Here is a 12,568-nt window from a genome sequence, read left to right on the forward strand (position 1 = left end):
GCAGACATAATTCATTAATTTGCAAAACTCCTAAATTAGCACATCAAGGTACTTTCCTATTTAATAGGATGCTGGCAAGTTACCTGTAAGCAATGAAAGTGGGCTGGCCCTGGGAGGGCTGGCTTATAAACACACACAAAGACCTGAAACAGTAGTAGCTGTTGTGGGCAGCCTGTTTATGGTGAAATCTTAAGAAATGCTGCCTTAAACAGTGACGTCTGAAGTTGTATTTTTTAAAGGAAAGGAAACAAGCATAACCAGCAGTTTACTGATCTCTGGCAGCCGGCCCTGGCAGGGGTCAGGACATTATGTCCTGGAGAAGGACAATTATAAGGACTCATGTGACTCGCTCAGAAGTAACAACCTGTTGGTCTTGTTGGCTCTAAACAGCAGCGTTCCAAATGAAATGTTGTTAAAGCAGGTCGGCATTCATCTTAAGAGGAAAATACAACCATACACAGTGAAGCTCTTGAATGATTATTGCATAATGAATAATACATATATACCTTTTTGTATGTTTTCTCTCTGCTTGTGCTCCAAGGCCCTCCCATCCCACTTTCTGTTGTGGTAGACATCTAAAAAACATGGTAACAAAATGTGTTAAAGTAAAATAACTAATTTAAAATGAAATGACTATTTCCATCATAAGTTACTGAGAAAGTCAAAAGCATAAACTTACCTTGCCTAAAGTAAAGCTGTGCCTGACAAAACAGCAATCAGGGCAACATCTCTTGATTATCAGCCAACATCAGGAGGTTTGGATATGTCCCCCTTTGCAAGAGAACAGACACACAAGCTAGTTTTACATAATGAAAGGAAACAAGGCCAGAAAAACGCTTGCAGCCTCCGCATTAAGTGAAGCTGCTCCAAGTTAAGATGTGACTGAGTATGGGATGGAACATGTCCACCAGCAAAGATACCTTGATTAACTGTGATACATTTGAGGCCCCTTTAATGCAATCCCTCTTTTGTTAATCTCTGCCTGATAGCAAAAGCAATTCAGTTTATTTCTAAACTTTCACTGTTAAACTGGCCTCCAGCATGAGATCACTGCTTTGACAGTCACTCATGAAATACATGCTGACATATGTGTGTGTGTGGTAGCCATTCCAACTCTTCTTATTAGCGTTGCTCTAGAGAACAATACAATCCTGACAATTCACAAATCGTACTATGCAGACATAGTAAGCACACTGTAATGTACTTGCACCTTCTTCTTAGCTGCAGAGTGTGTATAAATGAAGAGTAGCCATGGGGGCTGAATGCATCTGCTGCCCAGCTTACAGAATCAAGTCCTTACTGAGCCATAAAAAAATAGTTAATTTCTTCATATGTTCTACATGAATTGTATTGTACCATTCCCTGTCACTCTCTTATAAAAGCAGCCATATCCTCCAGTCACCTGCTCCGTGACTAGCAATCACATCCCCATGAAATCAGATTGCACTGAGAATATGCACTCTATGACACTTGTATTTGGAAAGCCTTACTACGAGATAGCTACACTATTATAACAATGCTGCAGGGTGTAAGACAAAAACAAACACCAAATAAGTTTAAAAATAGTCTTCGAAAGCACATGGGTGTCTTTAGATACTACATGTGGACACACACAAACACACACTGATACAGATATAAAAAAGAATGTACCAGACACTGAACTTTTATCTCCAGACTGAGTCCTAATCTGTATACCAACTCTTCTGTTGCTATAAACAAAAGACAACACCAACGCTAAGGAATATTAACTGCACAACTCCCATCTACCAATATTTGTCTTTGTTAAGATCTATGCATATGCAAGTCACTATCTCCTTTAAAATAATATTTAGTAGTTTTTATGACCATCTTTGGAAGGTCGGAAGGCACATAAGGCAACACACAAAATTTCAGAGATTATTTTTATTCGCACATGACTGGAACTGGAAAATCCTGTTATCAAGCTTTGATTGTGTCATTCAAAGTGAATCAGAACAGTTATCTTCCCACTGAGCAAAGAAGTGTTGATCCACCTGAGCCGTCATACTGCCGGACTGGCAGGGTGCTCTGAACCTGAGGAATGTTAATGAGCCTCTCAGCCTCTCTGGCTCTCTGCTCAGTCCGAGCCTGAGTGTCAGCGTTAAAGGGGATTGTTTGAAACTCGCCCTCTCTCTCACTCCCTCTTTCCCTCTCTCACCTGACCCCACAACCCAGCCGGTGCTCCAACAGACTGTTTCGAGAACAATCTATGATGGGCCTGCAGCTGCAGTGAGCAACAGCAGGTCTGTTGTTCCCCTCATAACAAAAGAGAGGCAGACAGATGGTTGGACATGAAAATGGATGGATGAATGATCCAAAATCATCACTGTCACAAACCCTCGTAGCATATGGGACAACAAGGAAAAAAGAGAGCACCTGTACACACTGTTGCATATATGTAAAACAATGCTGTGAGTCACAATTATATTATTGTAAGCTACAAAAATGCATTTTTGTCAATGTGAAATCATTGCCTCTAACAGATTGTGGTCAGGGTGAGGACAACAACAACTGATCAATAAAAAAGGAAATTCTATACTTGAAAGTCTAAATGTGAATGAAAACCATTTAGACTTGGCCTGTGTAGAGGGGTTGAGTTGTGGGTTTGTATATGCTCCTTTGTGAAATATAGCAAAATCACAAAGGCTTCCTACTTTGTCTTAAAACTACGTCTACACAATGTAGACCACAGAGAAAAAAATGATTGAATGAGAACAAATATTTAAATGTACATTTCACACAGTTATCAAGCTTTGAATGCTCGCACAAACAAATAATGTTAACAGAACAAGCAACTGACCAGTAAAGAATATTATTTTTTGAAACATAAAAAACTGTTGCAACTGCAAAGTTTTTTTGCCAAACTCACCACAGCTCTTCCTGTGACTGTCTTTGTAAAAACCCAGACTTGGTCAACACTTTTCAATCACTTCATCTTTCTTGTAAATCGCCCTGTGACTTCTGCTCTTAAGAGGTGCTGTAGACATAAACTTCTCTCTTCTCTCTGTCAGTCTCTCTGTTCCTACACAACTCTCTTTCCCACTCTCCACAAGACTCTACCACCCTTCAAACAAACACACTTGAGTGCAGATCAAACACTGGCTCTCATGCCATATCGCTTCCATGGTTTCAGGGATATTGCTAAGGGTGCCACTCAGCCTCTGTGTAAGTCAAATAGCCACACTGTCGGTAAGCAGTCTTGGGAAATATGTTGCTGAGAACAGGTGTAGGCCGTCTGGTACGATATAAATGCAGTTCCAATGCATCTGAACTGTAAAAAACACATCTACGCTATGGTAATACTCCCTGCTGTCAGGAGGCAAGGTAGTGGCATGAATCAGGCAGCTTAATCAACAATGCCACAAATGGGTTATATACATGAACAAAATAATGTCTTCCTTTAGGGAGACCTGATTCTTTGCAATAAGTGACCAAACTAAGGCACAATCACTTTCAAACTTTCTGAGCATAACGCTAAGGCGGAAAGGTATTCGGTAAAGGAAGCTTCCACAGTTTCTTTCACCAGGACACAGATACTACGTATCGGTTTCTCTTTCTTCTCTGCTTTGTATCAGTCCCCAGATACTATTGGATTACTGCAGCAGATTGGAGACATAATGGAGAATCAATAGCAGACCAGCAATGCAGGGCACTCAGGACTGGTCTGCTGGGCTTCCATGACCTTCACAATCCCCGACTGTGAGATGTTAGATAAGCACAGATCTCTGGATTTGGATGGATACAATCAAGAAGATGCATGGGGAGTCAGCTCAGCTCGGCCTGCAGGGAATCGGCTTCAGCGACTTAACTGCTCTGATCCTTGACTACAGCTCACCGAAACTTCATCCAAGCAACAATTAATTTAGAAAACTTGTTCAACTGCATTGTTGTTTGGATTCCAGGACCTCGGTCAACAAAAACTAAGTATAAATAGATGAAATTCAAAGAAATTCATGAATAAATACCAGATTTCCAAAGAGTACGACAAGGCTGAATGATGTGACGCAGTCGTCATTATCTTTCTGTTGCTTTTTGTAACCACTTTGGTGTGTCAGTGTGATTACATAATTGACTCGGTGACCTCAACCGTATAAAATAGTTGCTTCTGTGAAATGTGTTGTGTTCTTCTATGAATCAACAGTCTCATAAACAAAGATCTAATGTGTGGACTCCCCTCCACCAGCAAAACAGAAATGATCGGCGGAATGAAACAAACAATATATAGACCTTTACCGCCTTAAAAACATTTACATGTATTCCCTGGCTTGGTAGATATGCATGTTTTGCTGACAGACAAGCAGCAAAATGCTTGCATGGTGTCGGCCAACGCTTTCATTGTGAACAGTTCAGTCAAGCAGAAATATCTGCTCATCAAGGACAAAGATATAAGACCCACCCAAATTCAAATAGACAATACAAAAAAACACAAAGTCACAAAGCAAACATTAAATGCACACAGTTTCAATGTGTACATGTACAATAATGTCGCGACATAGCACAGTGTACGCACACCTTCACTTTTTGTATCTCCCTGGTGAGTCTCTACATCAAATGAGGCAGTAAAACAGCAAGCAGGTATATTTTGGATTGTTTTATGGTGCATTCTGTTCCATATTTCAGCGTATCCTCTGGGGTTATTTTGTTTTCATCATCCCTCTGAGAGAAACAAACTGTGCTGCAGAATCGTATCTGCCTGCGTGCACCAGGCACTATGCAGCACTGCAGAGCTGCTGTGTGAGTGTGTGTGGAGGCTATGTATATAAACAAGACAGACAGTACAGACACACTGGCAGCCCATGAGGCTTTTGATTGGTTGGATTAACAATGTGGAGACAACTTCTTTTGCTATTACTACTAAAGGGGCAAAAATGTAAGTTTGGCCAAACCGCAGCACCAAATAAAAAGACTATGATATTGCTTAAATCAAAAGGATGTAGCCTGATGCATAACATGTAACATAAAGTGTGTTGTCAAAACATTAGCATGCCACGGTATTTTGGCACTTTGTTCATATGTTTTAGCTGCATAGCAACATGATGCTGCAGGTGATGCTGAACATAAGGAATGTGAACTCTTTACAATGACAGCCACTGATTTCCCTCATAGATGCTCACATACAGCAGAATGTGCAGTGGGTACTAAGCACAAAATAAATCTGAGTACTTATTTTAGTGTAAGATATACCACTTTTCTACACACTAAATGTACATTCCAGCTATTGATGGTATTTGACGTTTTAGCAACAGTAAATAAAGACAGGTGGGAGGGCAAGAGACTGCTCCGCCAGTGTGCGATGACCTTTCAGATGTGACATGAAGAGCAAAAATAAGCTAGAAGGAGGGAATGGAAAAGATAAAGAAGACAATGGAAGTAAGAAACAGGTTTAAAGAACAAAAGGTGTGATGGTAAACCCCCGTGACAATGACGTGCAACAAGACCAAGTCAAGTTTTATTCAAAGCATGCAGTTTTTGTATCACTGTAAACGCAAGTACATAATCACAGGATAAAGAGCAAGAAAATGTATATGTTGTGTTTTCTCAGGCAACATGAATAGAAACCTAGAGAGAGGACTCGGCCTGTGTATTTGTAATTCAGAGAGCGTCTCACTCGAGTTCCACTCTGCATGAAAATCAGCGAGGAGGAGGTCACCCACTGTGTCCAGAGAGTCATGTGATTCAACTGAGGGAATGGAGGAGTGTGAGATAAGTATATGGAGGGAAAACAGAGACCATGTTCACTTAAGACACAGAGGAAGGAAGAGGCAGCCCTAAATGAGCGATACACTACCGTTGGACACTCTCTGAGAGTAAGACATGGACTTATTACAGCACGCTTATTATATTCAAATCATATCTACGGAAGCTAGCTTCTAACCTCACAGCCGCTGGAAAACATGATCATATGACATGCCCATGAATCCAAGCTCAGCTTCATTTACACAGGGCCGGCCCTAAAGTCCAAAGGTCCTCTTTCTCTTCTTTAAGGCACAACGGTCACAGGCAGGTTTATTACCTGCACATCACTTTGGTGACAACTAAGTGCGTTTATTGTTCTCGGAAGTGATCAATCGTGAGGGTAAAATAGGGACGATCACCCTGCCTTTATTGATCAGACGTCAGAAGAATATGACGTGGGATTTAATTGTTGTCAAATTTCCGCATTCTTCAAGTCTTGTTTTCTTCCCTACTTGTTTTCTTTTCATCCGTCCCGCTATGTCTTGCTGCCTGACCCTTTTTTTAGTCATCTGTCTTTTACATACTCTCACTCTCGCACCCTTGGGTCCCCTGAGTGGGCCTCTGCAAGCCATGTGCAGGGAAGGAGGAGGGGTAGCATGGGTGCTCAGCAGGGCCAAAACAACAACAAACACCACAACCTCCAAATAATTTGAATTCCTGAAGGGCTGCCAACCAATTGCTCCGCCTGCTACCATCCAACACAATTCTCAGCCAATTACCGCTGCAGGCCTTCTTTGGGACATTTTTTCACCCTCTCAAAAGCTCATGCTGATATGTGACGGGGGCCAAGTAGGGGTGGAACTCCCCTTTGGATGTCATTAAGTTCACAGCGATAACACCGTGAAACTCTCTATCCAGATTCACCTACTGCCCGGACAGCAAATGAAGGGCATTTTTAACAGCCCCTGACACTGGCATTTGTTGACAGTCTTTCCAAGAGTAATATGTGAATAAATATAAATTTAGGGAAGCCAGTATAGCAGAAGCATGGCTTTGACCGACTAACGTGTCCAATCACATCATCAAGAATTACCAGAGATGTTGTGAATGAGGATTGATTTGAAAATGTCACTCTCAAAAGGTGCATTGCAGTGATTTTGTATTATTGGGGGACTTTTCAGAGACTTTCCGGAGATCTATAAGATCTCCCTGTCTGGCAAATGCCCAGGTTTTTTTTAACTTCCCACTCCCAGTTTGTAACGCAGGTTTTGTTATAAAGCTGTTGTCTCAAAGCCAAGATATATTTATAAAATAGTTCCTCCAGATCCATAGAAGACATTACATAATCTCATTACTCATTACTCTCCATGACTAGAAAACTGATCTTCAAGTGTAAAATTGGTCGAGTGGCCTTTTAATTCTTCACTCTTTTTTTCACTTTCAGCAAGCGCAAAGCCAAAAACACAACACTGATAGCTCATAATGGCAATAACATGACACTGACTGCCGGTCTGCAAAGAAAAGCTGAGGTTATATAAATGCTGTTTTCAAGAATGTAACATGAAAACACCAACGATGCTCTGCTTAGCATCTGTGTATGACCTTTTCCCTTTTTAAAACTGTAATAATGAAGCTTTTAGGTTTTTATATTCTGTATTTTTACAGATATTGTCAATTTTATGAATAGCTATTATTAAAATGAAATTACTCCAACGACAGTTCCATAATTGCATAATGCTTGTTCTTCTAAATCATTTAAACACATAACATGAAGAGGTGACTTTAAATTAAGGTGATTATTTAGTCTTTTTTATCCTTTCATTCTATTTTTATCCTATTACTCTATAAACGGCATAGTTTATATACTTTCCATCGTTATGGATAATAGCATTTTCATTTTCTAATAGATTTGATGTCACCTGGGTGAACATTGTCAACATCATCGGCCTCATCAGGAACGGTGATGAGTCTGCGTACAGACGGGAGGTTGAACAGCTGGTCCTCAGGTGTGGTCAGAAGAACCTGGAGCTGAACAAACTCGAAACTGTGGAGATTACAGTTGACTTCAACGTCAACTCCATCCGTAAAAAAAAAGCCCAGCAGAGGCAGTACAGGAAGTACAACCTGCCTCAGGAGCTGCTGATCCTGTTCTACTCCGCCATCATCCAGCCTGTCCTCTGCTCTTCCATTACTGTGTGGTTTGGATCGGCCACCAATCCAATCAGGACAGAGCAAGACTACAGCGGATAGTCAGGTCTGCAGACAAAACTATTGGTTCCAGCCTGCCCTCCATCCTGGACTTGTACGTCTCCAGAGTCAGGAAGTGGGCTGGAAAGATCACTGCAGACCCCTCCCACCCTGGACACAAGCTGTTCCAACTCCTCCCCCCTCTGGTAGGCGCTACAGAGCACTGTACGCCAAAACCACGAGACACAGGAACAGCTTCTTCCCACTGGCTGTCACTCTGATGAACAATTAACCAGACTCCTCCATCTGCACTACTCAAATTCCATGTATGTGCAAACACACATGGCCAATAAAGCTGATTCTGATTCTAATTCATTGATCACTGTGCTGCATTTAAAGACAGTTATTATGAAGTCCTGCCTGAGTATGTGGTATGTGCTGACATGAGTGAAGCCTGGACAATGAAAGGAAAGGACAATAAAAAAGAAAACAGAGAAAGCGCAGCCCATGTTGTGCTTAGGTAGTGGTGCAACACAACTAAACAGAGTTACGGAGGCTAAACCTTCTCCACTCTAGCGCATGTGGGTCAAACTCCTCACTGACCTGTCGACTATTATACTACAAAGCACCTTGTTATTCAGCCCTGCTTGACAATAGAGTCAACTTTTGATGAGAGACTGATCGTTTATTTCATCTAGTAAAAACATATGTTAATGCTTCACAAATGTAGATCCAGTCGGTGATACGATATGGATAATATATTGGGCTAAATTAACTTACTTACTTATGTATCGGCCAAGTAACAAGACAGGTATCAGGTTGATTAACATGATGGCCAAGTGGTTAGTGTTTCATACCTCATCAGTGCAAATATCCTGAACATTGTGTCCCTGGTTTAATCCAGGGTGGTTTGACCCTTCTTTCCACTATCGCTGTCAAATAAACTCATTAAATGCCCCAAAAATAAATCTTTGAAAAAAACAAGACGTTGCATTACAGAAAAATTTAAAAAATACAATTCCTGTAAATCTCTTCATGACCAGTTTTCCCATTTTTTTTCAACATACATGTTGGTGTTGAGTGTGTTTGTTAAAAAATATCTAATAAATCAGATTTGTTTGATTCCCAAATGATATCTGCCACAGATATCCATTATAGACTTCAAATAATAAAAAAAATCCTTACTTTCTTTTTTCATTAGTATGAATTGGTGTTAAACTTTAAAGGCTAAATGACCAGTTTAGTAAACAATAAAGCATATATTAACCAGTAAGAAAATAAATAATTAATCAACCCCTAATGGCTTGGCACTGACTTAGTGAAATGGCAAAACAGCACAACACACAACACTCATTTACCCATGAGGAAGTGCGAAATAATTATTTTTTTAGTTGGACACAACTTGCAGCACTTGTTAAACACAAGTGCTGCAAGTGAAATCCCAGGAAACTGAAATTAAATAACTCAACGTAATGTCCACTGACCACAGGAATCAAAACCAAGTCCTGACAAAGTTGGAGGACGCATTTGGTTTTTTCGCTAATGTGTTATGGGCTGCATGTTGGTGTAGTGGCTAGCACTGTCACCTCACTGCAAGAGGGTTCAATCCCCGATCGCAGACCTTCTGTGTGGTTAATTGGAGACTCCAAATTGCCCATAGGTCTGAATGTGAGCGTGAATGGTTGTCTGTCTCTATATGGGACCTGCGATAAATGTGCGACTAGTTCAGGGTGAACTCTGCCTTCGCCCAATGTCAGATGGGATCGGCTCCAGCACCCACGCAACCCTGAATAGGATAAGCTGTTTGGATAAGGGAATGGACTGAAATAATGTGTTATATTGTCTGAACAGAAACCACCTGCAGATAATCTTATATCTCTTCCTTTAATGAAATATACTGTCCCTCGCTAAAGGAATCTGATTAAAGGTTGCCACAAGAGAGCTGAGATAAGCAACAAGAAAAGAATGGCATGGTGTTGAATAACCTGATATGGCGAGCTCTGGAAAGAAAACAAACATGTCTGTCATGCTTTCATCGCATTGCAACTGGGACATAGCACATTAACACTTTGACCCAGAGTACAGCACTGTAGACCGGGCTGTGAGAAGGAGAATCAGAGAAGGCGAGTTGGTGTAGTAGGAAGAGAGGTCAAACTAAACAGACAAACATATGAGGTGCCGGATTTCATTATCACAATACAGTGAGGCGTTTTTTTTTTTTATCAGAACATCTCGAATGTAATAAGACCCTACAGGTCTCACCGCTGTGTGGACACAAGCACATTGGACAGTCAGACCATTATCAGGAATGAGGGAGAAAGAGCTGAGAGCTACTGTTCAGGGCACTGACTTATGTAACAGGCTCTTAATGAGCATCATATGCCTTATGTGTTCGTCCTATGATGCTCTTTGACCAGAAATCACAAGACTATACCTTACAGCTTTTAACTGCTATGTTACCTCTTTAAAGGAAGCTCAGCGGGAAAACGATAACATTTACTTAGGAGCCTATAAGAAATGAAAGTCACAGAAAAATATGAATATGTGTTGACAAGGTTTTGGCTCGAAAGTGTCGTGGCACTTCTGCCACGACTCCGAGGTAAAATATTATATAATGCACAGATGCAGCTGACTCTCACAAGCAACATATCAGTGCCAGGGCAGCAGGCAGCACAGCACAGGAGCTCAGGTGTTGGTTTCAAGGAGAGAGAGAGGAGGGAATTTGCATGTGCTGTTTTCCCTTTCAAAGATCCTCTGCAGTGAGCTGACCAACCTGGCCTGAGCTTGACTCATTTCACTCCCTCCCAGTCAAATAAAAAAAGAAATAGCAAGTTCCTAAAGAAAACCACATGCTCATACTCCTGTGTAATACCGCCTTAAAGCCCACCAGACAGATGTGCATGATTATTCATTTTCTCCAACTACCATCTCACACTATATCCCAAATTAATGACCGGTGCCTTAATATTTCAAAGTACAATCCCAAAATATGTTTAACATATTGCTTTATTTGCCACTTTGCAATTCAGAGACACAGGACTATTACATGAAAAGGATCAAGGTGCAAAGTAAGACCCAGACAGCAGATACTTTACTCTTCAGCTGCTAAACCACCAGGATGCCCAGATGTTTAAAGCTAAGATGGTCTAGACTTAGCTTAAACTGAAGAAAAAGCTCCATCAGAAAAAGAAAACATTCCTCATATCAAGTTGTTTTCAGATGATGAACTGGAACCGAAACGGTGAGAAAACCCAAATCCTAACGTGTCAAAACTTCCATTTGGGGCAAAGCAATATCCAGGCTGGCCCAATGCAACATCTAATACAAACACCTGGCCGATACAGGATACAGCTCATATCGTGTCAAAAGGATTTAGCAGCTGTGTCTGCAGACACTGCACACATGCAGTGTTGCAGTCGATCATGAACTTGGAATCCAAAAGGTCGAACTGAGGCGTTAAGGCGTCTCAACATTAGCTTTATTCTACACTGACATCAGGGATTTAGTTTTTCAGATTTCTAGTCTCTGTTTCGAACATGTAGCTTTTCTTCTTCTGTGTATGTCTTAATGTGTTACACAACCTCCAACATACTTTCCTCATGTCCTGGACAGACATGCAGTTTTTCATTTATAGTGTAAGAGTTTAAGACAATCCTTCCTCTTTATTTTAGAAAACAGCTAAATGTAAATGTTGACACAGCAAACAACAAACACTAGTGACTTTGAAGCAGCTACACTGATGGAGTGAATTGCGCTATCCAAACAATAACAGAAAGAAGAATTTAATACATGGAGAGTTTACAAATTACATTCAAATGTGCGACCTTTTTAAACCACACATCCAATTCTACGCTTTCACTTACGTAGTGTGGCTTAAATTATGGAAAACACCAAAACATAACCTCACTCACTTACTGACCTCTAAATAACAATGCAAAACATATTCTGTTCAGGAAAAAGGCGAGTTGGATAAATATATCAATATAGTAAAGTCAGTTGTATTGCTTAAAGAGAATAACACTTTAATATCCGACCAGAAACAGTTTAAGCGCACTTACAGTGTTTCACCTGTCGTAACAGTCGAGGACGTATGTGCCATGTCCACCTGGACACATAACAACACGAAACGTAGTGTGGGCTTTGTTGAATAACAGCCTGTCGGTGTAGTTCATTTAAAATCGTCACCATATATCTAGATATCAAACTCATAGAAACCTTACCAGCAAATCGTCGTCTTCTGCGTAGCCGTGTAGAAATAATATGTTCCCTTAGTGTCTCAGTGGCTGCTGCAGTCCCCACAGAAAGCCCCTTCCTCAAGCACTTGATCCCCAACAGATAAATAAAGACGGTTCAGAAAAATACCAGCTGTATGGGGTGTGTTTTCCACCACAAGCAGACTGAACTGTACAGTCACTCCGCAAGAAGACCTGCGTGTCTCTGTGTGTTCCTGCCCCTGCCTGTCTACATACGACCATGCCGTTCAGTGCACCACTGGATGCAAACAGGAAAAGCGACTCCAGCCTGCCCCCTGCAGGCCTAAACAGGAGTGGAAATCAACATTCAAGTCTTAAGTTTGTTCAGGAACAATATTTATTTCATAATTTCATTAAAAAAATTACAACTGTATCTCAATAATATGTCTGTTGCTCCTTCAAATGTATGATTAGTTATTTACAGAAGTGTGTGC

The 12,568-nt window shown here is 40.9% G+C and overlaps 1 protein-coding gene across 2 annotated transcripts in view; it reads right to left on the reverse strand.

Annotated features, from left to right (window-relative positions):
* pip5k1bb (phosphatidylinositol-4-phosphate 5-kinase, type I, beta b) overlaps positions 1 to 12,323 on the reverse strand; it is a 32,480-nt gene extending 20,157 nt beyond the window's left edge. Inside the window, exons 1-3 of one of the 2 annotated variants that reach the window (XM_068604499.1) lie at positions 12,102 to 12,323; positions 680 to 771; positions 507 to 575 (exon numbers count right to left, since the gene is read on the reverse strand). In XM_068604499.1, coding sequence (XP_068460600.1) covers positions 507 to 575 — 69 coding nt within the window. In that variant the 5' untranslated portion in view covers positions 680 to 771; positions 12,102 to 12,323. Of the gene's footprint in view, positions 1 to 506; positions 576 to 679; positions 772 to 2,887; positions 3,040 to 12,101 lie in introns of those variants that run through there. The other variant, XM_068604500.1, reaches the window with a different exon arrangement.
* Between the last annotated feature and the right edge of the window lie 245 nt (positions 12,324 to 12,568).

This window comes from Clinocottus analis, unplaced genomic scaffold (genome assembly GCF_023055335.1).
Source record: "Clinocottus analis isolate CAN_PGR_092001 unplaced genomic scaffold, fCliAna1.0.p SCAF_7, whole genome shotgun sequence".
In the NCBI taxonomy this organism is placed as follows: domain Eukaryota; kingdom Metazoa; phylum Chordata; class Actinopteri; order Perciformes; family Cottidae; genus Clinocottus; species Clinocottus analis.